The 27,839-nt window shown below is 41.2% G+C and overlaps 1 protein-coding gene across 6 annotated transcripts in view; it reads left to right on the top strand.

Moving 5' to 3' along the window:
- Positions 1 to 27,839, top strand: part of MAP2K5 (mitogen-activated protein kinase kinase 5) — a 264,152-nt gene that overhangs the window by 217,251 nt on the left and 19,062 nt on the right. For 2 of the 6 annotated variants that reach the window (XM_061181974.1, XM_061181973.1), the window contains 2 exons: positions 8,008 to 8,069; positions 11,104 to 11,149. The exons of 1 other annotated variant lie outside the window; for it this stretch is intronic. In XM_061181974.1, coding sequence (XP_061037957.1) covers positions 8,008 to 8,069; positions 11,104 to 11,149 — 108 coding nt within the window. Of the gene's footprint in view, positions 1 to 8,007; positions 8,070 to 11,103; positions 11,150 to 19,123; positions 19,199 to 27,839 lie in introns of those variants that run through there. 3 more of the 6 variants (XM_061181975.1, XM_061181978.1, XM_061181977.1) reach the window with 3 other exon arrangements.

Raw genomic sequence — 27,839 nt, 5'->3', positions numbered from 1 at the left:
TAACTAACAGTCGAGTGAACATTCAGGAGGACACACAGTGTGGCAATGTGGACTTTGGATTTCAGCAAGTTCCCTGAGTCTACCTGGATAGTGTTATGGCTTGTTGATTTTTCAGGACATGGACCTGCCAGGTTCTTGCCCTTGAATGGTATGTGGATGTAGTTCAGCTGTTTCAATGTTAACCCTTTACCTATGAAAAGAGGAATGATTCCTTTCATTTAGGAGCCTGTTAAGGGTTCTTTTTCACTCCTGGATTTTCCTCTTTCATTTTTGTTCAATATAGTTTGTCATCTACCTTTAAGATTGCTTTTAATCAGCATTTCTACACATAGAACCTGGTGAAATGGCAGTGTGTATATTAACATAATTTAGGTCCTGGATCAAACATGTGTAGCTGGACTTTTCCTGAGGAAAAAAAACTGACCTTACCAGTGTACGAAATTCAAACACTATATAGGGACAAGGTAAAACCACAGGTAGGAATTGCTGAATAATTACCTTTAGACTAGCCTGAGCAGGAGGCTTCCCACGAGGGTGAACTCATTTAATGGTTCCTAAAACTCAATCTTGTGGATGTCAGTGGTCATGCTTGATTATTTGCAGCAGTGTTTTATGAAAAAGCAATAGAAATGCTTTGGGAGGCTACAGAGATAGAGAGAGGGGACAATAACAGGTTTTACTTTTGTAAATGAAATCCCTTTGGTATGAGACAAGCATGTTTTTTGCTGCTCTGCCTAAGCCATTGAAAAGGGAGGTGTATGTGGATGTTAGTGTGCAGGTGTGTGTGTGTGTACCATTCAGATAGGCACCTCTAAATAATACTGTACACTATAGCTTATGACCAACGAGAGACCTAAAATAAAAAGAAAAAAGATGTTCATTGGCTTTGGAAAGCAAGCAATTGCAAATACGGTTTAAGAGATTAATTCATTTTCCAGTTCCCCACCTACCTGTTTTCAAGGAATTTTATGAAACACCAAGATCTTTGCCATATGTTTAGAAAATCTCTGAGTAAATGTAAGTCTTTTAAATGACAAAAAAATGAAGGGTTAGTTTTGACATAAATGACAAAGTTTGTTTCTCTTCTCTTTTATCCCAATACTGAAGAACTGCCAAAACATTTAGGAGAAAAAGAAAATAGGAAAAAATCTGTATAATCTCAAATTTAAGAGATTCCTTTAGACCTGTTAATTTACATTTTGTGTTTTTTATAAGCCATCTGGTTGTACTTGGCTAATAGCTGGTTCTCCCATGTTTTAAAGGTTTATGGGTAAGGTGGGTGTTTCAGTGGTGAAAATTCAGGCCTTTTGCCCCTGATTCCAGGTCCATCTGAGACAAGTTAAATGAACTGCTACTGTTAGCCGGGACCCAGTGGATAGAACTTCACACCAAAATGCCCACACATGCAATTTGTCACGTCTGGCAACCCAGAGCATGGGGTGACCCAGTGTGGAAATTGAATCATCTTTCACTTTCTCTGCTCAAGGCTTGATGTGGAGTGGGATGAGGAAGATGAGGGCTCTCTGGTCTCCAGCTGAAGAGGGTCAGAGACTTCCTTTTCTGATGACGTCCATCTGCAAGCCTTCCTAAACTCAAAGCCTCTTTCTCACCCCAACGCTGTCCCTCATAGCACCCTGCAGATTAGGTCAGTTCCATCCGCACTGTGAAATCAAAAATACACTTAGGGTCAAAATACTGATTGTTTCCTGACAGGGTGACCATATTTTTAAGTAAACTAGGTGTTTTGAACAGGCGTTGACTGAATTTGTACAAGTCCGGTGTGGAATTCTGGTTTACTAATATCTTAACTGGGCTGAGTCATTCTCTGAGCATTTGTCTATCCATTCCCACCTTTCTCTCTCTGATGAGATGTGACTGCCTTTTTCCCCTGGCTACAGTCTACTATAGCAAAAACTTACAGATGTGAACATTGAGGACCTTCAAAATATTAAAACTGAGCTCATTTCCCAGAATCTACCATTGCATTACACTTTGGATAGGTAGATTTTTGGGATTTCTTCTGTGGAGATCTTTAAAGGTGAGAGTCCAGTTTTGTTGTTTTTTGTGTCCTCCCCAAATAAACGAGGTTCCCTCCCCGGTCAAGAGCAGATTTGTCCTGTGGATTCTGCCAGTTGTCTCACAAAGATGCTATTTTAAGGCAGTGAACAGTGGAGGATCAAAAAACAATTTGGGATCTGATAAGGCAAAATGCTGTCCTGCCTGATGTGAAGCCACTGGAATCACAAACAACCTTCAATCCCAGCATTGCAGATAGATGTGGAGTGATCTAGGAGAGCTGTGCCAGTCAGTATGAACCCCAGTGTGTAGGACCAGAAATTGTTGGGCCAGGCCAAGGGAACATTAGGCTTGAATTAAAAGATTTATTTTTAAAATGTTAGAGCATAACTCTCAGTACTGGTCAGACTGCAGGTGATTCTCTAACGTTAATTAACGTGTTGGCTTGATGGCTTGACACCAAGAAGTCTAGAAATAGGCTGTTAAAAACTGTTAAAAAGGATTGCCATGTTTCACTTAATTTGCCTGGTTTAATCTAACCACAGCACAGCTGACCTCAGAATTCACCAGTGTGGCCAACACCTTGAGACTTTTGAGAAGTTGTCCCTCTATCTTCTTTACGTTTTACTGCCAATACATATAAAATCTTGGTTTGAAGGAATGTCTGTTTTGCACAAGAGAAGGGAACGTGACACAGATTAAGATGTTCAAGGTCCCTTCACCCCCAGGTGCTCTCTGGAAGTGAGGAAGGAAGAAAGTGGGAGAGCAAAAACGGTATCTCGCAGCCTTCCAGACTCTCACAATAAGTTTCTTCCCCATCACTCTTAGGGGTGCACGTCTTATCCCTCTGAACAACACACAAATTATTCCAGGCTATGGATCAAGTATCAGTCATCCCACAATGTCAGCCCAGTGCCTTTGACATGGTAGATGGTCAAGAAAATTGTTGAATGAGTGAAGCAATAAATATGTAATGAATGATTGTATCATTTTTATACAGCATTTTGTGTCTATGCCCTATCAGTGTCTGAATTAACCACCACATCATTGTCAGGTTCCATTGTCATATTTAATTATGAATTAAAGGCAAAAATTAAATCCGCAGGTATATTTGTAAAGCAAAGGTCCCTCAACTTTTTTCCAGTTAAATAGTTATGCCAGGCTTCTCCATTATTCAAAGCAGAGCTCTGCTAAAAATCTGGACCTCATGAGTTTAAACAAAAATAGCTCCTTACCCTTTTACTTTTAAACTTCCTATTTTGACATTATTTTATTTTATTTATTTATTTATTTATTTATTTATTTTTGGCTGTGTTGGGTGTTCGTTGCTGTGCGTGGGCTTTCTCTAGTTGCAGTGAGTGGGGGCTACTCTTCGTTGCGGTGCGCGGGCTTCTCATTGTCGTGGCTTTCTCTTGTTGTGGAGCACGGGCTCTAGGCACACAGGCTTCACTAGTTGTGGCACGTGGGCTCTAGAGCTCAGGCTCAGTAGTTGTGGCACACGGGCTTAGTTGCTCCACAGCATGTGGGATCTTCCCAGGCCAGGGCTCAAACCTGTGTCCCCTGCATTGGTAGGCAGATTCTTAACCACTGTGCCACCAGGGAAGCCCTTGACATCATTTTAGATTCACATGCAGTTGTGAGAAATAATATGGAGAGATCCTATGTACCCTTCACCCAGTTTCCCCCAGTGGTAACAGTTTATAAGTATAGTACAATATCACAACCAGGAAATTGGCATGATACCATCCACTGAATTTATGCAGATTCTACCAGTTTTACATGCACTTGTGTGTGTGTGTGTGTGCGTGTGTGCATGCTAGCATGTGCGTGAACATTAATGACACGGATTCTTTAAAGCCAAGAAACAACATGGTTTAAAAAAAAAAAAACTATGCCTTTAAAATAATGATTTCCCTTTTAAGTAAGTCATTTCAAAAGCATTTTTCTCATTTATGTTTTCTTTATTTGGAGTATCCAACTTACTTGCCTGCTCTCAAGATCACAAAGTGTACTTTTTGGCACACTTACTCTGCAGGTGAACCAGCAGCAGTTGTGGTTGGAGTTGGACCTCCTTCTCCCCTCCCCCACCTCGTTGCAGGTACACACACACACATACACTCGGATTTTCTGCTGCTTACCTTTTTTTATGCTTGAGTACCTTGCTGACAAGTGCTAATAACAAAATACCCAGAGAGAGTCCAGTTGAAGTTAGCATACATTAAACATTCTGAACTTGTCCTTTTGCTCATAGATTGCACATAATTAATAATTAAACAGCTTCTGTTGTAATGGGTTGACCTTCCTGAACTGTTCATTATTCACAAGGCAAAGGCATCACTCAAACTTTCTTCTCGTCCTTCGCTGTTCTCTAGCGTGCTGCCTGCTTGTGTTCCAGTTGTTTAGCAGGAGGGGCTGACCAGGTAGTTCCCAAAGCCTCTGAGACTTGGAGACTGTCCTCCGTGGTGACCAGAATTGCTTACTGAAATGGCTGCAGCAGCTGTTTTTATATAACGGTTGCCTGCTCCATAACAGGATTCGGCCTGTTTCCCTTAGCAGGATGCTAAAGTTGATTCAGGACTGGAATCTCAGGTCAAGGCTTTTGGTTAAGGTTGTGTCCACTGTTTCGTTCCATACCTCCATGCTTAGAAGTTCAACAGAAAAGTATCCCCCCAAAAGCCCTCAAGGTGAAGTATGGCACCCAGGGTCTTAAAGAGAGTGACTTTTATTAACAATTTAGAGTCCATTTCAGCCAATACTGAGAGTTGCTGGTGTAACTGCTTCTCTAATTTGTGTTTACATTTTTGAAATGTATTTTTTCTTCATCTTGCCTGAACCCGTGTTCCACAGAGAACATTTTTGATAAGTAGCAGCAGTGACTTTACGAGATCCTCCGAACCCCTGGGCATGGTTCTGTCTCGCTCTAACCCCGCAGTGACTGGCTACTTTCCCTCCCTGGGTGCCACGGCGATGCTGGAGTGGCTTTACTGCGAGCCTTCCTCCCTCCTTCGCACAGGTTGGAATTAGATAACGAAATAGACAGGTTCTCGGAGATTTTTTACATCCTGATCTAAACTAACTTCTAATTTTACTTGCTTAAAAGTGAGAAAAGTATACTTAAAAATCCTCCAGCATGGGGAATACCGTCAGGTCTGTTCGTTTGCCTTCTTTGGATTGTTGACAGCCTGCGTGCTTCTGTGGAGTTGGAGGCTCTCAGAGGACTCCCCCACCCCGTGTTTGCGTGTGGCATTCTGAACCCGCCCCCCACTAGTCAGTCTTCTGTATCTCAGAAAATTCTCCTCTGAGATACACAGGAGACGTGGATTTTAATGAAAAGAAATATCTGGCATTATGCTTGTGAGATTAGAATTTCCCCCCGCATCTTTGATGACTGATTCTTTCCAGGCACCACTGAGATGAGAATCCACTCTCTGTGGTTCTGCAAAGTCGACTTGGGCTGGCATTTTCACAAGTGAAATAAATTATTCATGGGTACCACCCAGGGTTCCTTAGTTTTATATTATGAGGAACTTAACAGGCTACAATATCAGGTCTTAAATAAAATTAACTACCCATGCAAAGATGTCACAGTTTCCTCGTTTTGTTTCTCATCCACGTTAAAATGACATCTTCATCAAGTTGCCTAGTCTATAATTCATTAATTTACTCTTGGTATCATACTTTGAAATGAGGCCCACATTAGCATCATGTTTTATACCAGGATCTTTGTATAAAACCAGTCTAGAATTTTAACCATCTTGGTAAATATTCAGCCACATTAAGACAGTAGGCTTTTATTTTCCTAAACATTCATTTTAAAGCAGCTACTACTCAGACACTTCCAGTACTACAGCCTCCCAAAAAATTTCAGAAAGGAATGACTTAGAAAACTAACTACCTGATCAGAGTCCGTAATTTTTGTACCTCAGACTTTGAACTGTCTTTTTACTAATAGTGTTTGAGACAGTAAAATGTCATCTCTTGAACTGGGCCTTGTAGAATCTTGCAGGCTTGGTGATATATATGGCTTTCCTAAAACAGACTGGGCTGAAATTGATACCATGTTTTATTTTTGCTCTTCAGACTGATAGGACTTCTGTGACCATTTTACAGTACCTTTATCGAGTACTTGTCATGTTAACTGCGTGCCTTGTTTCTTTTGAGCAGACTATTTCATCGCCCCCCCACCCTCTTTCACGTCCTCTCTATGTAATGCCTGCATGTAATCCTTTGAACTTGGCAAGATTTTATTTCACTCCCATTTTCCTTTGTTTTCCTTTCCTCTTGGAAGCCTTTCTCTATTGATGAGAATTTTAAGTTTACAATTACTAACCTTCCCCTCTTCTGGACAAGTAATGTCAATTCAAAGAGGACAGATATGCAAAAACTAAGAAACATTTGGTTCACATTCCTTTTTTTTTTAACTTTGGGAATTTTCTTTTTTTTTTTTGGCTCCTTTGACCCTCTCAGTTCCCTTTGATTTAATTGTATTTTCCGGTAGTTTCCAATTGTTTGATTTGGAAACAAAGCCTTAATAAGAGTTCTAGTTAATTTTCTGTCTTGTAATTACCGATCTCATTTTTCTGATAATTGGTCACAGCAATTATATGTATATTTACTAATCACATAGGAGGCTGTGCAGTTGTATCTATCTGCCACCATTGATAATGACACGCATATTGCAGAGGTGCTTTTATCATCTTCTTTTTTCCACTACATCAAAGCTATTTCCTCTCGTTCTCAATAATGAATACATGCATGCATTTGACACAGTTGTGTGCTAGAGAAATTGTTTGGCTCCCACCAAATGCTGCATGCTCTGAGTTTCTTGCCTGCAGCGCTGGAAGGTTGTATGTAATGATATATTGCTCATCCAAATGGCCAAAGCACTCCAAAGCACAGTGAGATTAAAATAAGTCATTCCTTTGTTAATTTAAATAGGTGCATGTATCATACTTTGCAGGGCACTTTGTGTAGGGATGTCAGGGAGGAAAAAAGCCGCCGAAAGGTATTTTTAATAGCAAATGAGAATAGATGAGAATGGAGTCATTTGCAGCTGCCTACTTTATGTGGCTCTCTTGTTCCAACTGTAGGTCTAATGAGATGACTGTTAAAGTACTCTGCAGTGTAATTTCATTACATTCTGAGCCGTTACACTATAAACACAGTGGCGCTCTCTGTCATTCTTGAAAAAACTCCTAAATTCTTAAAGCCTTCCTTTGCAAATGGTAATGGGGTTTGCTCCCTGTGTTACATGGTAGTTGTTGTTTGTTGCTGTGTAGTTTTCTGCTCTCTTGAGTGACTGCCACCTCCACCCTAGTTCTGTTCGTGGGCAAGGTGGGCGTATTTCATCGTGTCCTTAATTCACTGGCTTTCTCATATGATGAGTTTGCCTAGACTGGCAAATAGGCTGAAATTCCTTTTCAGGAAACACTTCCCCTATAAAAAGCTTTTCTATTAAAGTGGAAAAATAAAAACCAAAAAACCAACTCTGACCCACATGATTCAGTTAGGGGCAAGCAGTTAAGAGCAGCTGTATCTACTAATAAATGTAAATAAAAAGGAAAGTGTAAATAGCAAACCCAGTAAAAGAAACAAAGGTCAACACAAGAATAATTTCACAGCTCTTTGTTAATTACAAGACCATTTGTGTGTTACTTAAATAATCATTAATTTCTCATTTACACTTTCCTACCTTCTTTCCTACCCTGTGGCTATCATTGTCCTTCTTTCACCTCCCTTCCCTCTTTGCTCTCTTGTTTCTCACCATGGTAAAATGTGTGTGGCTTTAAATTTGGCATTTTTACATAAACATGTGGAAGAGAGTGTACACCATTTTTTTAATTGGATGAGGCCTTATTTTCCTTTCCACATGGTGGTGAATCCTTGTTATATATTCATCTTTATATGCTCCTTTGGGATTGGGGGTGGAGGGTATAAAGAAAGAAAAGGAATTGTTGTGACTTTTGGTGACTTGTTTTTCCTCCATCCCAGGATTCACCCGTCCTTCCGGTTGGAGAGTTCTCCGAGCCATTTGTACATTTCATCACTCAGTGGTGAGCCCGTTTGCAAACATGCCATGCCCTCAATGTAAATGATACATGCCATTAACTCTGCGGCTCTGTGAGACCTTATGGCTCTCCCTGCTTCCTTTTGGAGACGGGAGGGACTTCGGGGCCTTGGGCAGATGGGGCAGCAAAGCTGAAGAAATTGTTTAAATTATGTAAACGTTATTTACACAAAGGGTCATAAACGTACTTTAGAGGCTTTTTCCTGTTTTAATAAACTGCTGAGAATCAGGCTCCTTCTTTGAGCACAGGTACTGTTGCTATCCAATTTTTTTTTTAAGAAATACATAATTTTATAGCCCCTATTGAACAGACATATGAAGCTTATTTTTATTAATGTAACCTCAAGTTACCCATAAAAGTGTCTATCACTTAGTGGAAGCAGCATAGTTTATTAATTCATTGGATTTTCAGTAAATAACTTTTATCTTTGGTTATATTTTAGACACAATAGTGGTGTCCCATTTCAATGAATTTTGATGTTTGAGAGACTATGAAAACACAGTTCCACTAGGCCCACTTTAACCATTATAAGAACTGAGAGGAGCCACAGGATTTAGATCAAAGGGGCCCTTAGAGTCTCTAGGCAACCCCTTGTCATTTTACACCTGAGGAAACAGGCATTTTTCTGCCAAGGGTTCTTTTCCAGCCTTCTGCCTTTTTCCTCCCCATAGAATGAAGTTTTCTTTTATTATCCCTTTCACATTATCCACCTCTCCCCTATTCAGAAGGACCCATGTGGTCTTGGAAGGCCTAGTTGCTCCTCTGCCATCCTTCTGCCCTCTCCCTCACCCCAGCATGGAGAGAGAGAGAGAGAGAGAGAGAGAGAGAGAGAGAGAGAGAGAGAGAGAGAGAGAGAGAGAGAAGGAAATTGGGAGCAGAGAGATGACCACCCCAAAGCAGGAGAAAGGACTAACTAGCAACTGTTCTGGACATTCTGGAACTCCTTCATAAGTACCTTTACTTCTCTTTCCCTCCTTCAATCAAAGTCCTTATTTCATCACCCCTTCAGAGTTGCGTCCACTAGGGGAAAATGAGCCCTTCATTCCTGTGGTGCCACAAAATGGTGCATTCAGGATTCCTTGCTAAACCGAAATGGTTGTACACTGTCCCCTCCCCCTCCCCCCCATGATTCATCTGATGATGCCGCTAAAGTGAAACCAAGAAATATTCCTTAATATAAATGTCAAGCTTTATCACCTTTTTGACTAAATGTAATATGTTACCTCTTAATAAAAATGTCTCATGTAGTTTATATTCCATAGGAGAATATGTGGGGAAGAGAATTTTAACCCCCAACTTCTAAAATTTTTATTAACACTATTTCTGTTTATTTAAAATACTTACATAATATTCCATAGCTTGTAAAAACTGTTTTCACTCTGCAAACATTTTATTTCCAAAATATGCCATGTTGGAAAAAAGGGTACGTATTGGTTAAACACTAGAATCCTAAGCTCATTAATATTAGAGCCATTATCTGGAAATATGTATCAGTCTCTCTTAACTTCCTTTACATGAAATTCCTAGAAACAGAAGTACATGATGGGAATATCCCATTTTGAAATGCAGAAATTGAAAAACAAACCGTGCGATTCCCAAGCTGCCTGGAGCTCCAGGTTTTGGCATCACCCGCTCCGAGATGTTGGATTTGTGCCGTGACCACCGTGCTTATCCCACTATGTGGTCTGAGACCAACCTGGGGGTGGGGCCCTTTCTGAGCAGAGAGGGAGAAAAGCAGAAAGCAGGGCTTTGCCTGCCTTCTGTCCAAAAAATTAATCAGTTGTTATATAAAAGTTTTATGGAGACAGAGGGAGGGATAACCTGTGTTGAAATTTCCACAGATGTCAAGCCAAAACAGAAATGATAGTGGGTAATAGCCTTGTTTTCCCAAGAGATACAGCTGCTTTGGCATGTCAGATTAAGACTGTTACCAACTCCACTGGCGAGACAGCTTGAATTACTTGCTAATGGATGCAGTATTTGAGAGGTGCATATGGTTATTTATAGGGAAGGCAAATGTCCTCGATGTCATTAATGGTTCATAACTACGGTTCTTGTTTACCAAATGATCATTAGATCTCTGTACTTAAAAAAAAAAAAAATACTGTCAGCAAATGCAGAGATTGTATGAAGGGTTTTTTTTTTTCTTGCTTGTTTGAGGTTGCCTTATATAAAAAAAAGTGTCTGTGTGATTTTCCAAGTAATAGAAGCAGCAATCTCTTTTCATGACTTCATCCCACAGATACTCTGAGTTCAGTATAAATCGGCCATCAAGTAGGCAGCTTACCCACAGTTACCTCAGTCCCATGACGGGGTGCTTCATCACGTAGCTAAGTACATGCTATAGCTACTAATTATGACTATTGCACATAAGACGAAATATTTTGCAGGAGGAATGTGATTCTTTAAGCAGCTTAGACAAACATAACTTTCCCACAGCTGTTTAATGAATTATCAACTTGCATGGTAGCCAAAATAAATGAAAGTTGAGATAATGTAATAACCCATTTGTAGTTTTGTAGCATTATCTAGATACCTGACCTCTTTTATATATTACTTGTCATTTGGAGTAATAATGAAGGAATGAGATGTTTTCTCATTTGACCTGATAGTCATGTTTCTTTTCTTATTGTCTTATCCCAGTTACCAAAAAAGAAGTATATTGTTCCCTAAATTTGTTTGAAATGAATTGATAACTGAGTCAGGAAACGAACATTGCTGCTTTTTTTTTCACATTAGTTTCAGAAGTAGAATTAGGATAAATTTAAATTCATTCTTTATCTGTATTGCAAGAGTAACTCCCCCCAAAAAATCTTTGTGTTTTTGATTCATGAGGTTCCCCCAAAATCTGATTAATTGAAGGCCAAAATAAAAGAAAGAGAATACATGCTAATGATTTGGCCAAGAATTGAACATGATGAATTTTGAAAACATTCAAATTCCAGGAGAAATAGTCCATGGTGGAAATTATAGCACAAATTTACAAGTGATATAGATAATATGAGTTTTTCTCTTACAGCATGAGAAAACAACCAAAAGAAAGGCCAGCACCTGAGGAATTGATGGTAAGTAGATTTTTTTAGTTACATTAGAATTCTCCAGTTACATATCTGTGCTTAACATTCTGTTAAAAGGACCAGAATGGGATTTAAAGCATCCACAGACTCAGCAAAGCCAATATTATTTACTTCATTTCAGTGGGTGCTTTTGAAGCTCACATCCTCAGATAGTAGTTTTCACTTCTTAAAAACCCATCACCAATTTGAAACTTAATGCAGAATTCTTTTCCTTTGCCTCACACTCAAGGGTCACAAGTTAATCTAGGTTACTCCTTGTCCTCATTTGCTATTACCGCCTCTCAGAATTCAGAGGATTGGTAACAGAGAAGATAGTCAGCATATTAAGTTTTTAGTGCAGTCCTACAGGAAATTCTGAATGTGGTGTGGAGTCCTTTTGGATTCATGTAGAATGAAATTAGATTGGCTGCAAAAGATCAAGTTAATGTGAATCTTTGGTCTTTCCTCAGAAAGAGACAACTACAAGGCTGCAAGTGCTGTGTTCTCAGCTCCAAGGCCGCTTTCTTTGATTGCAAATGACAGTTTTTAGTCAAGCAGGGAGAGGAACAGAGACGTTCCCTAACAATTCCCAAATGGTCATTTATTTAGTGCAGATTGTTGATCTGACAACGCACAAGCTGTTAGAATAACGTTAGCATCAAGCATTAATAAATAATAATTATAGTCTACTCTTTCTAATGTTTTGCATACCATTCCCTGTCTTTAGATTATTGCAATCAGGACAAATTCTGACTAGTTTTCTCTCATCACTTTAAATAATAATCATTTTAAAGATATCGGTTCAAAGGTTTGTAGCCTTTGTATTTCATCCTTATAAATACTCTAAGCACCCAAACTTCTGTATAATACAGATTTCATCCCCAAATATAAAATAGCCATATGTTTCCCTTTTATATCATAAGTGCTTTCCAGGAAGGTAGTTTTCTTCATGTTACCCGTGGAGCAAAATCTCAGTTTTCAGGGTAGTTTCAAGTTAAAGTTCACCCCTAAAACCCCTGCAATTTATAACTGTGCAGGTTTCATGTCTAGAATAAACGGGTCTTTTTTTTTCTTTTTTTTTGATGGGGGGGATCTCTGATGGTTGGGAAATTCATGCAGTTAGTCACATTTGAGGAAACTTGGAACAGGTTCTAGAGATGGAGACCCATTTACCTTGTACATTATCATGCTATGGCTGGATAGCTCAGCTATTAAAACAAAGGAGTAGGGTTTCATAAAACAGATATCTATTTGTAAATGCATGTTTCAATGCTGCAGTGAGTTGGCCACTTATAAATAAAACATCTGCAGATCGTACATACACTCATAAATGCATCCGGATGTATGTGTTGGTAGGGAACATGACTCCAGGGTGGCAAGTTGTAAAGATAAGGCTGAAGGGTGAGTCCTTTCAGTGCCTTGAAAGCAAGCATACGTGGCTGTCTGTGTGGGGAGAGAGATGAAGAATACGTATTTCGATATATCTGTTTACAACTATACACCCTGGTGTGTGCCGTCCCATATTTTTAATTAATAAATATCAATAAATCAATAAAATACAATGAAAAATTGTCACAGGAAGCACCATCCTATACTTAATTTAACATTATTTCTAGTACTGCTCACAGTTTGATTTAAATGAGTTTATTCCCCTAGGTATAGCAATAGTGAGGCACCCCCTGGCTTAGTACAGGCTCAGTGAGGGGGCAGGAAACAATGGAATGGGTATGAGGATCCTGTGGTCACGGGGGTTGAGCCCTGCCCTCCTTTGGCCAAAATATTGGGCCCAGAAGGGGATAGGAAAGAAAGTGGGCTGTCCCTGGCTTGAGAAACCTGAGTCACATCCTAGGGACCCCTTTAAGAAACCAGTCTCTTTATTCCTTCCAGCATATTAATAGCTTTAATTTTTCCTTTTCCCTCTCCATCTACAACCTGTTTGGTGGTGCTCGCATCTGGAAGCTGAGAGCGTCCTCTGGAATGCATGAACTGTAGAGCCCATTTGTCACTGGGGTTGGGGGGGCGGGGGGGCCTGCCTTTCACAAAAAGAGCAGTGTATCTCCCAAGTGTGGTGACTCCAGCCAGCAGGGTACCAACATGGTCTGCACAGCTTGGACCACATCAGCTGTGAGGCCTGCAGGATTGTTGAGGTTTCCCTATGTGCCTGCATTTTGCAAATCAAAGGGAGAGCATCAGAGGTGAAGTCGGGTGGAAATATTGAAAGTTACAGATTTGCCATCACAGAACTCTTACGTGAACTTGGGTGTGACCCTGACCACCAGTGAACACAGCAAGTCCCAGCCTAAGTAAATCAGAATGCAGGGAGAGGTGTGCCCAAACACCCTCACCTCTGGGCCTGGGCCTTGCACTTAGCAGGCACTCAAGTGCTTTTTGTTGTTTTATTTGGTGGAGTCACCTTATACACCAGAATACCCAAGTCTTAAAAATCATCATCTTTGCAATTTTTGACCATATCATTCTTAAAGATGACATGTAAAACTTAAGTTTAGACGCTAGAGGCTATTAAAATCCCAATGTTAGAACTCATTTAGTTGTTTAGCTGTTTAATTCTCTCTGCTTTGCGTGGTTGTTCCTAAGATGGCTACAGTTTTTCTGTTCTAAGTGGAAATGTTTTAAAATTGGACCAAGAACTTCCCTTAATGCTCACATTTGGGGGAGGCCAGGGTCCACATGAACTGGTACCGTTTTCTGGCACGTAGCCCTTAAGCTACATAAAGAATTAACTCGGAAGTCTCATCATCGGCATCCACATCATCTTGGGAGATCTCAGAACCAGGCAGACAACTGATTCAGTAGATATTTATAGACCATTATGTGCAAAGTCCTGTGCTAGACTCAGCAGAAGATGCAGGGTAAGCTTCACACAGTGTTGCAGGGGGTAGGGCAAGTGTACAAATAATTAGAATAAACTAAGTACTATAAAAGAATTGCAGAGTTCCATGGGGATCCATATGGGGAAATGGGGAAAAGCTATATCGAGAAGGTAGCATTTGAAAAGGGCCTTTGGAGGATGGATTGAATTTTAATAGAGAGTTTGCAAGGGGTCATTCCAGGCAGAGGAAAGGATGGGCAAAGCATGAGTGTGTCGAGTCCCCAAACCTTTTCAGAGCAATGTGAAACCTCTAGTGCTTGCTGGAACAGAAATTCCATTGACATTGGCCTCATGGAGTCACAAACCCACAAAGGTAGAGTCCAAATAGGCAATATATTCACCACCAGCTGGGCAATCTGTTAAGAAATTCCACTTCTAATAGAAGGAACCCTAGTACCCAGGTCTGAAAACTTTGACTTGACATAGAAGCAGCACACCCACCCATAAGTACCTTTTTTCTTGAGTTAATTCTTTTGCGTGGACTCTATTCAGTTATAGGGAAGTCCTTCATCCTTGGGGAAGATCTGACCTTTCTCCAATTCTTTAAGAGTTATTGCATGCATCAGGAGTCAGCTTTAAACCCAGCAAAGGAAAACAAGCCACGCAGGCAGCCCAGGAGCATTTGGCATGCTGACACAGCAAGACAGATAGGAACCCCACACACACTCTTTCTGTTCCTGTGATGATGATTCCGTAATTAAAGAACCCACTTTTAAATCACTCTGATGTAAAGCACAGGAAAGACCTATATCAGTGCTGCCCCAGCTCTGTGACTGAAGACCATCAAACTTAGAAAAAAGTTTCCAGGCTGTAGAAACTCTGAGGAGGTGGCAGACGGTGTTCAGAGGCTTCAGACAACCAAGCAAACACGTCACAGCTTATGTGGGAAAAGGGCAGCTTCTGCCAGTCAGAAAGGATTGATGGGATTGCAGCAAGAGGGGAGAGGACGATGATGCGAAGGCGGTAGGGGAAGTTTCCCAAAGTGTCAGTCATCAGATTGAGGGAAGCAAAAAAGTAAGAATCATACCCCTGCACTCAGGGACAGAGTCAACCTGAGGTGAAGGCACAGAGATGGAGAGGTGCGTGGCTGGCTTGGCTATTCAAATTATATGTTTACATATTTTTAAGTAAAAGGGACAGGTGAGCAACCTTACTCTATAGACCATTTGCTTGTGTAAACCACAGAGAATTCCTTCTGCCGAATTAATCTTCCTTTCGGGTTCTTTTGTAGCGAAGGTCAGGCGGATTTAGCAGGGAAGCTTCCTTTCCCTTGTCAGCAGCTCTCCAATCCCTCCCCACTTCTGTGTCTTCATCTGCAAAATGAAGGGGATGGACCAGATCAGCAATCCTTGACCTAGGGTCTGTGACTTCAGGAAGTCTGTCAGAGCCCCTGAAATTACATCCAAAATTGTATATGTATGTGGGGATTTGCATTATTTTAAAGAAGAATTCATGGCTGTCATCAGTTTTTCAAAGGGGACCGTGACCCTAAGTGATTGTTCTGCTCCCTCACTACCTTCCCACTCTGATAGTTAGAGCTCTGCAGCCAGGACAGGACAAGCCTCTGAGGAGGGAGGCATCATTTGGAGGGTGAAACGCTTGCTTGGGGGAAGGGAAGGAAAGGGAAGGGCCCTCCCTGTGGGACTCGGCAGGGCTTCCCACCAGCTCTCAGGCGGCCCTTTAACCTCTCAGCCTATGCTGAATGTGGACCTTGACTCAAGCAGCGAAGGTGTGGGCCATGGGCTCCTATGCAGTTACAATTTGGATTCAGAGCGCTGTAGATCCTTCTATGCATTTAGAGTGTTTCCAAAAGCTTTCCATGTCTAAGCTCTATTTAATGGAATCTATGCATAGTAAGTAATCAGGTCGGAAGAAGCAGCATCCGGTTTGAGATCAATCGCTGGCTAATACTTTAGCTAGGCCACTTTATTATCTCATGCTGATCCGATTGCCATTCTCCTCCTCCTTTGTCCCATGCACTTTGACTGTGGTAAAAGTACGTATCACATACATATTAAAAACATATACCCATTCTATCTGTATGTAAATGCATGAGGCACAGCTGGATATTGCAGAGGAGTTTGATTTACTAATAGTTATTATCTGTTCTAGCTGTTCAGTGGCAGAGAGAATTTCAGAGAAACAAGCTGGCGCAGAAATTGTCTTTATGCTATAACTATACTGCTTTAGTAATTGTTTAAAAACATGGCTTTTCTCCTTAGGTTCTAATAATGCCTGTTATTTTGTGCATTTCCTTGTGCATTCCAGAGCAGGGCGTCCTCGTTTAGCATTTCCTTAGCTTTGGTTTTCTATCCAGGTGCCTGAGAAGAAACACAGAGTGCAGTTTGCAATTGAAATTTGACATTTTGCTTAGAAAGCAAGTAAATAGTGGGACTGGAAATAAAAGAGAAGCAGGTGTGGGTCTTGAGGGAGGGGTGTCAGTTATAATCAAAATAGTGCTTTTAGATTTTTTTCCTTCGTCTAAATCCCAGCAGCTGCAAACTTGAAGGCATCTCATTTCTCAGAGAAGGCTTTATGTATTGAAGGTGGTATTGTTTGGGGGCTAATAAACACCAAACTGCTCCAGAAAAATCTGTTTAAACATTTAATTACTTGCAAAGAGATGTTAACTTGTTTAATTCCTCTAAATTAAATTGTCACTGGTAGCTTTTCTGCTTATCCAAACCTGATTGTAATTACATTTTCAGATAGATTGGTGGGTTGTTCTCTAAGTTAATCAAGGTATGTGATAAATTGGGCATCTGCATGGTCCCTTTTAAAATTGGAAGAACCACCACATTAGAATTTTTCTCTCCGGCACTCAAATTCCAGTGTGACTTCTGGGTTTAGACCAAATGGCTTTGTTCACCATTGTGGGACCCAAACCCACAAAATGCATGGGACGATTAAGGAGATGATTTTATTCAGGCACTTGCAATAGGGAGAATGTTTATTAATGAGGAATGTCTCAAAGCAACTGGAGGGGGCCAAGGTTATAGAGGCAGGTAAACAAGGGAGTCATCCGCCAGTCTTACGGAAGTCATGAGGAAGGATGGAAAGGGGTCTTATCTCTGTGTGAGCAGGATGGTCCTTTGTAGCTAACAAGAGAGTAGGGAGATTCCTCACCTGTTACTCCTTTCTGGGAGTGCAGGGCTCAGATAAAGTTCAGCATTATCACCTCATTCTACTAACTGGATCAAAGATGAGTTCCGGTTTATTTTGATCCAGGGCTTACAGGTGTCCTAAGTACAAATATGAGGAAAGGCACATTTCCGCAGCCCCCTTGCATAGTTCTCACGGACCATGTGCTTGCAATCTAAGCTTTTTAAGATACTAATGATGGTTTATACCAAGGGGGGAGGGGGTTGGGTAGGATGGATTGGGAGATTGGGATTGACATATATACACTATTAATACTATGTATAAAATAGATAACTAACGAGAACCTACTGTATAGCACAGGGAACTCTACTCAATGTTCTGTGGTGATTTAAATGGGAAGGAAATCCAAAAAAAGAGGGGATATATGTATACGTATAGCTTATTCACTTTGCTGTACAGTAGAAACACAATATTGTAAAGCAACTATACTCCAATAGAAAGTTTTTTAAAATAAATAAATATCATATAAGATAAATTTTAAAAAAGATACTAATGATGGTTTAATAAGCAATTCTGAACTTGGTGGTAGTTTAGTACCTTTAGCTAGTTTGTTGCCTCATATGGAGCATGTTTTAAAATAGACTGTTAGGGCCAGACTTACGTGTGTGTCTGGCTTCCAGTTCTTGCAGACATCAGTTTTGCTTTTGGTTATTCATTTGGAGGTGCACATCAGCTTATTGGCCAAGGCACCCCAAATTTGCAGGGGGAACCCTGGATAGGATTGAAACTTCAACTAAATATTTTCTTCAAGCACAAAAGGCATCACAGAAGCCTGGGGGCCAGTTGACAACCATGTAATGATTTTTTTTTTTTTTCAAGTTCTAAAGGCCATTAAAATCATCTGTTTGTGTCTGCTTATAAATAGGAGTCCACTAGTAAGAAGTTGATTTTAGCTTTTAATTGCACATAATTACAACGGCAGAATCACTGTCTGGATGCTTGAGATCACAATCAGACAGCTTTAATTTGAATTTTTGATGACACGTTAGCACTTCAGCAAGAACAGAGAGATTATAACCCCAGAAAACAAGCTTTGTTTTTCCATAGACGTGACTGCTTAATCTCTTCACGAGACTTTAGCAGATAAATACATGTGTGTTAAGTGTGTGTGTATTTATATACATGCACGTAGCAAGAGAGATACAGATAGATAAAATCTGTCATTCCTTGATCATGGCGATCTGACAGTTTTAATTTCCCAGTTTAGGATAACTTTTTTCCTCCATCAGTCAAGTCAGATCTCTTAATACGGTGATGATTTGCCTGTTTAAGATTGCGGTTTTTTGAACTCCTGCCTGCAAGGCTTCTTTCTTGTTTTACTGGACTGTCATCTTCCCAGCATCACATTTCAAGGCACAATAAGCTGCATAGACCACAGGAACAGTTTGGTTACCTTGGATGCCGTAAAGTGGATCAGTGGGGCCGCTTTTCAGTGTTCTGCCACATTGACAGCGGCTAAGCTGGCTCTTTAGAGTATGTTGTACATTCCTTCCTCCTTTGACGCTACTCAACTCACAGGGAGTTTCTGTTATTTGGGTGATGGCCTCAGCCTAGGATTCTCTCCTCTCTGCTGTCCTTGAGCTTCTCCATCCTCCTCCCTGCAGCTTTCCCTACTCTTCCCCTTCACAGTGCTTGCTCCCTTCTCGGAAGCCCTCCACCATTTATTGCCTCTAACTTGAAACAGTGATTAATTACATAAATTATATATTCATGGTAGATTCACAGATTGGTTCATACAGTATGGTGATTCCTAACTCGGGCAACTCATCAGAACCATCTGAGTGGGTTTAAAAAAAAAAATGCCTGGATCTCAACCCAGATCAAAGAATCTCTGACATTTGGGCCAGGGAGCAGGTACTGGGGTTTTTTGTTGTTTTTTAAAAGCTCTCCAGGTGAAACTCACTGGTTTGATACCTTTTTTCTCCAACTAGATTGTAAGTGCCTTGAAGGAGGAGCATGATCTTTAATTCAGTTCCTAGCTTGGTCCTATGCTGCTGTCATTCAGGCAAGTTCTCTGTTCTGATTAAAAGAGAAACCACTATCGATTATTCTTTGCATGTGCCATTTGTGTTCTAATCCATTTCAGTAAAACTGTACTAGACATAAAGACAAACAAGACATGTCCCTTGTTCTCCAGGAACTCAGAGTAAAGTTGAGGAAACTCACCCAAGAACAAGCCATCCCTGGACTCTGTGATATTCAGTGTAAGTTAGGATGGCCATATTAGAACTACATGGTCTGATCAGAGGTTTTTGTTTGACTTCCCGCTATGAGAGGTCATGTGGGTGAAATCATTTGGCGCCAAAATAGTAGAATTTCTAGGACGTTGCAGTGTTTGCAGGGATACCATTCAAAGCTTTTAACAACCAGTATAGCCAGACCAATCAGAATAGGCACTAGGGTTTGGCTGTACACCCTGGAAGTACTGGAAGAGCAAGAAAGTGTAAAGCAGGCCTTGCTCAGTGGCACCTGTGATCTTTGGCGTGTGTTCTGACCACTTGGGAATTCACCTTTGACAATTAAATCCAAATCAAGAGGTCATTAGAGAGTCAAGGCTTAGAGGAGACCACCTGGGCAGCACCGTCTTTGCTGGGTTAGATTGATGGCAGGGGACCCCAAGGTCTTTATCAGCATATCAGATGTGGGCCACCCCGCGCCCCCCAGCTCTCGGGGATAATGGATTAGGTTGAAAAATCTGGAGACAGCCACTTGTGGGGGAAATACAAAAGGATCTTGAAGCCCAGTCTCTGTGATTTGGGAATCGCCGTTGAAAGCAGCCAACTTGTTTTCCTGTGAGTACACTCCAATAAATAGATGCAATTCTTATCAATAATTAATGAGTCTAACCAGGAATTTCAAGGGCTGGAAAAATATTAGAAGCCGCCTATTTACAATTGTAACCAGCTGGATTTGTTTAATGGGTTGTTTGCTTTTTAATGTGTAGCAGTTTCGAGAGAGACCTTTGGGGACCGCGAGTCCTGTGGTTTCAGTGAGGCCTTTTGTAGATACACAGCTATTTGGGGGCCACATCTGCCTGCAGATAACTTGAGGTTCACTTGGCCGTTTAGAGACTGCAGAAAGGCAGTGGAGACATTTGGGCCTTCTGTCCTCTATTCGATTTTCAAGATTAGAATTAAACATTAGGCCGTGGTCTACCGAGAGACATTTGCCAGAGTGTGGACTAGTTTCTTCCCAGTATCCTGGTTTACCATTTCTCTGTTCTCTTAATATAAATGGTCACTGATTCTGAAGTAGGAGAATAGGTACCATTCATTTATTCGTGCAAAGATTCCCTTGCTACAAATAAAAATGGAATTTTCAAATGTAACCCGATTAACTCTTAATTGTATACCAATAGCCTCTGTGTGTCTCAGCTCCCTCAGAAGGCTTCTGAATGGCCTGCATCTCTTTTTAAACTTGGGGGGGGGGGTTCAATTAATAGCAGGACTTTCTAATTGTGGGATTGTTGTGGAGTTGACAAAAATTTGTATAAATAGGGTACATTTTTCCACTTAAGAGGGCTGTGCTGAGACATTTTTAATTGGATTTTCATGGTGATTGACAGCATTTGATTATGACAGTAACTTTATTTGGCTGGACTGCTTTAGCCTCTTGTTCAGATTTTTCCATCAAAGCTCTTTTTTATCCTCTGAATCCCCAGCGGAGCAGCAGTCATTGTAGAAGAGCCTTTTAGCACCTTTGTTGTAGCCATCCCTGGTGATGATTGGGCCCAGCTGGTAGTAGATAAGAAAATGTTCCTTTCACAAAGAGGCTGTGTCTCCCGCCTCTGCGGTTTCAATAATTTTAAGAGCCCCCAAAACCTGTTGAGGATTAGAAGTAGCTTTAGATGTGAAATGAGTGTTAAGTATTAGTAATCGGGAGATTAGGGCCCCAGGGACAATGAGAGATAAACAACTGCAATTAAGGCAAATCTGCCGATGTAAACAAAATTTAGCAGAAACAGATGCCCTAACCATTTTAGGGGATTGATTTGAGGGCACCAAGGAATCGATTTTTGTCTTGTTTACACTTTCAAACCCCTGTGATATACTGGAAGGCTAAATATTTCATACAGCCTGATTTTAGTTAATTTTTTTTTCAGCGCCTCACAGTAGGTGCCTCTCTTCTTGCAGTGACCAGGCCTGAGTTTATTCAGCATTCACAGGGAGCAGCTAATTGTCTATGAAGGGCCCCCATGTTTAAATGGGCTTGACAGGAATTTAAATTTTGTTTCAATCAACCCCTGTGCTCACAGCCTGCTCCAGTTTCTAATTTTTAAATTAAACATGATTTTTTTTTTTAAGCCACAGGCTTGCCTCTGCAATACTCTCGCTCTAACTCTGGGGAAGGCAAATCGGCAACCCTGGAATGCTGGCTTTTGCAGGGCCTGAGGCACCAGCTCCAGGGCTGGAAAATTCTTTCTCCAAAACGAGCTTTTCGTTCCCCTGTCGGGGAGGTCAGCAGAGCTTTGGCTGGGCAGCTCAGCTTCCTGCCTTCAGAAATGGCCCCCTTTCCAGCTCTCCTGTGCAGGCAGCAGTGCGCATCATCTGGAAAGTGGGTTAAGTACCAAAGGAAGGCGTAAGGCAAACTTTTCGGGGGCTGGCTGAATTGTAACCCATTGCACATCTAGTGCAGATTTGTATTTCAGCAGCCTTTTCTGCCCTTGTGCGACAGGGAGACAATGTCAGACCTGTGCGTCTCAGTACGCACTCACCGTTTTTCTTTGCTGAGTATCTGCTCTGGGTAGAGCATCAAGCCTGATGCCGAGGAAGCAGTCAGCCCTGAGTCCTGCCCTCAACCAGCTTACAGTCTAGCAAGGAAGATGAGGATATGAACAGCCAAGCACAGGATAGATTGTTAGACTCGCCAAAGGCCCTCCCCCACCTGCTCCTGCCCGCCTTCGGCTGCCCCTTCACCTTATGGCACTCCTGTACACGCAGCCTGCACTCTAACAGTCCCCGAATGCGTGAGCCTCACATGGTCACGTCTTTGCTTGTGCTGTTTCTTCGGCAAGAATGCCCTTTCCTCACATCCACGTGGTGAACTCCTACTCAGCCTCCAAGACTCAACTGGCACAGCCTCTGTGAAGCTTTCTCCGGCCTGCTTCAGTAAGGTTGCTGGCTTCCTGTTGTATGTCACCCTTCTTTCTGGCAAGTACCCATATCAGTGCACTTTTCACACTTTGTGGTGGTAACTTAACAGCCCACAAACAAGAGGAAGAGATCATGTCTTCTTTATTTTGTATCCTCAGCATCTAGCCCAATCCCTAGCCCCAAGTTGAATGCTCAAAAAATAGTTACGAATTGAAATGATATGAATTTAACAGGTACAGTGAGTTCTGGGGAAGGTAAGATTTCTTCCAGCCATGGGTATCTGGGGAGGCTTTGTGAATGGGGTGACAAATGAGCCAGACCTTGCAGGACATTGGGGTATTTATGTGAGTGTATTACTTTCTGCACACATGTGAAACACAGCTTAGATCCAATATCCGTACTGGTCAGAATCCGTACTACACCTTATTTTCTCTGAAATTACTTGAAAGAAATTGGAGCAACAATTGCGTACAACTTGGGGCTGCAGATAAATTCAGAGAGGCTTCTAATTTTTAACCTTAAAGAAAGAAAAGATTTATTTTAGAGAGAGAAATTAAGCTAAACAGATAACATTTTTTAAAACATGCGTTTACAGAGTTCTTTCATATACGCTATCTCATCTGACCTTCACACAAACACTATAAAGATTATTCTTATTCCCATTTGACTGATGCATTAAACTGGGGCTCAGAGAGGTTAATTGACTTGCCTAGAGTGACACAGCCAGGAAGAATACAGGACTGTTCTGTACTACATCAAAGCTAATATCTAGTGATGCATAGTGGGCAGAGGGTTGTTATTGTGGTTGTGGGAATTTCAGCTAAGTCAGGCCATTTCTAGAAATCCAAAACAAAACTAATACAAATGCCCCACAAAGAAATGTGTAGAATTTCAGCAGTTTGTGCTTGTGAGACCAAAAATGCCCTTCTAGAATGCTTACTCAACTCACTCCTTATAGTTCCCTCCACCTTGGCCTCGTCCAGAATCTGCAGGGCTGTGGTCGAATCAGAGAGCTTGTATCTGGACACAGCGGCCGGGGCGTGGCTGAGGCCTGAACCTCAGTGCAAACAAACCAAATAGGAAGAGAGAAAGTAATCACCAGCAGTTTGCACCTGTCTGTTAGTTGGTAATCTGAAGGGAAGCTGTGAAAATTTGTGAGCTATTACTGCTTTTTGGTTCTGTCAACCTGCAGCAAAAACTGAAGGTGTAGTACGTTCTGCAATTTATCTGGCCACCAAACCTTCTCTCATTTTTAGTTCTACCATCGCGATTATAGAAGTGAGTGGCTTCTAAGAGATATTACTCTTTGAGTTTGGGAGAAATTTCTTTTAACTCAGCAAACCTTACTGAGCACATTCTATATGCAGAATATATTGCTAGGTGCTATAGTTCAGTGCTACTCAAATATGGACAGTGGGGGCTTCCCTGGTGGCTCAGTGGTCAAGAATCCTCCTGCCAATGCAGGGGACACGGGTTCGAGCCCTGGTCTGGGAAGATCCCACATGCCGCGGAGCAGCTAAGCCCATGCACCACAACTACTGAGCCCACATGCCACAACTACTGAAGCCCATGCGCCTAGAGCCCGTGCTCCACAAGAGAAGCCACCGCAATGAGAAGCCTGCACACCGCAAGGAAGAGCAGCCCCCGTTTACCACAACTAGAGAAAGCCCGCGCGCAGCAACGAAGACCAAAAATAAATAATAAAATTTTTTAAAAAAGGTAACTGTACTTAAAAAATATATATATATGGACAGTATGCTAGTGGGAGTATCTGAACTGTTTCTTGAACACACGATGAGGAGTTTGTACCAGAATATAAATCAAGCGTGTCTCAAAGTCTTCTGTTTAACTCACCTGACATTTTTTTGTCGCAAAACTTCCTCAGTGAGGAAGCTGTGTGCTGATTTACTTTGTGGCATAGCTCCTTATCTTCTTGCGAACTAGTAGCAAAGGGCTCCCAGACCATTACTTGAGTTGCACAGCTGTAAGAAATACAGAGGCTGATGAAACACTAATCTTGCCCTCCAGGAGCTTACGGTGTGGTGAGGAAACCATTGCATCCTCTGCAGCTGGCACGATACAAGGCACAAAGTGGCTGTTCAATGATCTCTGTTGAATAGATGATCAAAAAGAACTAAATAAAAGGCAATCTTCAGAATGGGAAAAAAATTATAAATTACATATCTGTTAAGGGGTTAGTATCCAAAATATACAAAGAACTCATACAACTCAATAGCAAGAAAAACAAATAAACCAATTTAAAAATGGGCAAAGGACCTGAATAGATGCTTTTCCAAAGAAGATATATGAATGACCAACAGGTACATCACTAATTATAAGGGAAATGTAAATCAAAACCACAATGACATATCACCATATGCCTGTTACATGGCTGTCATCAAAAAGACAAGAGATAACAAGTGTTGGTGAGGGTGTGGAGAAAAGGGAACCCTTGTGCACTGTTGGTAGGATTGCGAACTGGTAAGGCCACTATGGAAAACAATATGGAGGTTCCTCAAAAAATTGAAAATAGGACTACCATATGATCCAGGATTTCCGTTTCTGGGACTATATCTGAAGGAAACAAAAACACTATATCAAAGAGATATCTGTACCCCCATGTTCATAGCAGCATTACTTAACAATAGCCAACACATGGAAACAACCTAAGCGTCCATCAACAGATCAATAAATAAAGAAGTTGTGAGATCGATAGATAATGCACAATGGAATATTATCCAGCCATAAAAAAGGAAGTTCTGCCATTAGTGACAACATGGATGAACCTTTAGGGCATTATGGTGAGTGAAATAAGTCAGAGAAAGACAAATGCTGTATTATCTCACTTATATGTGGAATCTTTTTAAAAATTTCATAGAAAAAAGATTTGTGGTTACTAGAGGTAGGGAAGGCGGAATTGGATAAAGGTAGTCAAAAGGTACAAACTTCCAGTTATAAGATAAATAAGTACTAGGGATGTAATGCACAACATGATGACTGTAGTTAACACTGCTATATGATATATTTGAAAGTTGTTGAGAGTAAATCCTGAGTTCTCATCACAAGGAAGAAAAAACATTCTTTTGTATGTGTGTAAGATGATGGATGTTAACTAAACTTATTGTGGTAATCATGTCACAATATATGTAAAGTCAAATCATGGTGTACACCTAAAACTTACACAGTGCTGTATGTCAATTGTATCTCAGACTAGAGGGGAAGAAAGAACTAAATGACATAGATGCCAAACTGATGAGTGCCTTAAGAGACATGTGAACAAAGTAGCCAGGTCACACAGAATAGGGAGCTAGACAGTGATCAGGAAGGCAGACGGGAGACTAAGGCTGGGAAGACAGCCTGCAAGTGTCCAGGCCGGCACAGGCATGACAGGAATCAGAAGAGCGAAAGCACAGGCGTGGAGTCATGACCCCGCTCATTTCTGTAACCATGGTCGTAGGACTGGAAAGGTGTGTGGCTGACAACTGGCAGGACATACTTTGTCCTCTGAATGTGAAGTCTGGAGAGGCTGAAGATGGGCTCTAGATCTTGCAAGTGAGTCTGTTGTGAACAAGAGACAAGAAGCGACATGGTGAATTGGAAAGAACATTGATGTGGGTTATCAGAAGATAAACTTTCAAGTACAGCCTCTGCCTCTTCTGGGTAATCAACAGTTACTTTTTAAAAATTTTTTTAAAAACTTATTTATTTTGGCCATGCTGTACAGCTTGCAGGATCTTAGTTCCCCGACCAGGGATCGAACCCGTGCCCCCTGCAGTGGAAGCTCGGAGTCCTATCCACTGGACCGCCAGGGAATTCCAATCAACAGTTACTTAGCTTATCTGAGCCTCAGCTTCTTCATCTATAAAATGGGGGTAGTGACATCAATCTTGAAGGGTGGGGGTTTTTTCCTATTAAAATAGAGTTTGTGAAAGTGTTTGTAAACTGTAAAGTGCTAGACACATGTGGGGGCACTAAATCAGCCTCTTTGGGTCATGACTTGTCTCATCTGATGTTCCTGGGCATGTCTGACCAGTAGCTTCTTGAAAGACAAATATGTTTAGTGGAGCTTAATGCAACTTAAAACAAATATACATACGTTGGGCATTTGTAGCTAGTGTCTAATGAATTGGTAATTTTTTAAGGGTAGACAGACCTCTGTGAGTTACTCTTCCCCAGGCATTAGGAAGTCTTAACTTTTCACGTCAGTCCTCTAGTATCAGTATTATGAACATCTTGTTGGAGGGAATTATTATGAAACAGTCAGTTAATAACAATTTGCTGTCTGCATCTTTGAGGTACTGTGATGGGTTCAAAAAGGAATTTAAGAACCATCCAGATCTTCAAGGAGCAGACTGGACACACCCATAGGAGACATTTAGAGAAGGCAGGATGAGTTGTGTGCTGCTGACTTGCATGGTGTGAGGACTCAGGACAGGGTGGCCGAGGGTGGTCAGAGGAGGCATCTCAGCTCCAGCCAGAGCTGTAAGGATTTGTCTGAATATGGAAATTAGAAAGTGGTGGCTCAGCAGCGAGCCAGCTCTGGAAGGGCTTTGCACACCGGTGAGGAGTGTGGCTGCAGGAAGCTGCCATTTGTTCTTAAGCAGGGCAGTGGCCCAACCACAACAGGCAAACAGGCCACACAGGACTGATCTGTGCTTGCTCCGCGTGGACCAGAATCTGTGGCTGGAACTGCTTTATAAATAGGGATGTCCTAACCCCCTGGCTCTTTCTGAAATTCCATGAAGGTCTCCAGCCAAAAGAATAGGAAGCCAAGTTCAGAGCCTGTAGCTTCTTGGCAGCATGTCATTTGTCTCTCTCTCTGCATCTTCTTTTCAGTGTCCTTTCTGTCACTATCAGGGAAAATCATTAGTATGCTAATCTAGCTAGCCGTCATTTTAACACTGACCTTTGCTAACCTGCCTTTGCAATTTCAGGAACTATGTTTGACTTCTCTAAAAGTAACCTTAAATTGTAGTCTTGTAAGAATTCCAGAGCTGTATCCTTCACTCCTTCTTCTAATGAGGTTATGACCAAATGCTCATTATAATTGCTTTAGACTCCTTTTAATTTTCAAGCTTATTAATCATAAGAAGAGTTATTTAAAATTGCATAAATTAATCTTAGATTAAAAGCCCATCAAAGCCTCGAAACAATTAAGAATAAGTAGGATTTCCCTGGGGCAGCAAGTTTTATTTTAATATTGTAGTCAGGTGGATATCAAACCTTGAAGTATGGTAGTGATTAATGTATGCAAAATTTAAATGAGATTTTTTAAATGGCAAATCTAAATCACATATTGACCTAACTGTAGGCTCTAACTGCATTGTCTGTCATATATTTAAACTGTTTACTAATCAACATTTTAATTACAGCATGTGCTGGCAGACCCTAGGACAAATAAAATCTAGCATTTTAAAATTTTGCTGCCAAGTCTGTTAACCAAAAATAACAAGACTCTTTTATTGGGAAGAATGGAGGAATGAGAAAACAGAGCAAACTTGCTGCAGCAACGTTGAAACTTGGCACAGACAGTCCTAAGGTGTGCGGCTGCCCC

The sequence above is a fragment of the Eubalaena glacialis genome, chromosome 2 (assembly GCF_028564815.1).
Source record: "Eubalaena glacialis isolate mEubGla1 chromosome 2, mEubGla1.1.hap2.+ XY, whole genome shotgun sequence".
NCBI classification, from domain to species: Eukaryota; Metazoa; Chordata; class Mammalia; order Artiodactyla; family Balaenidae; genus Eubalaena; species Eubalaena glacialis.
The sequence above is the reverse complement of the archived record's forward strand: the minus strand, read 5'-3'. Positions and strand labels throughout refer to the sequence as shown.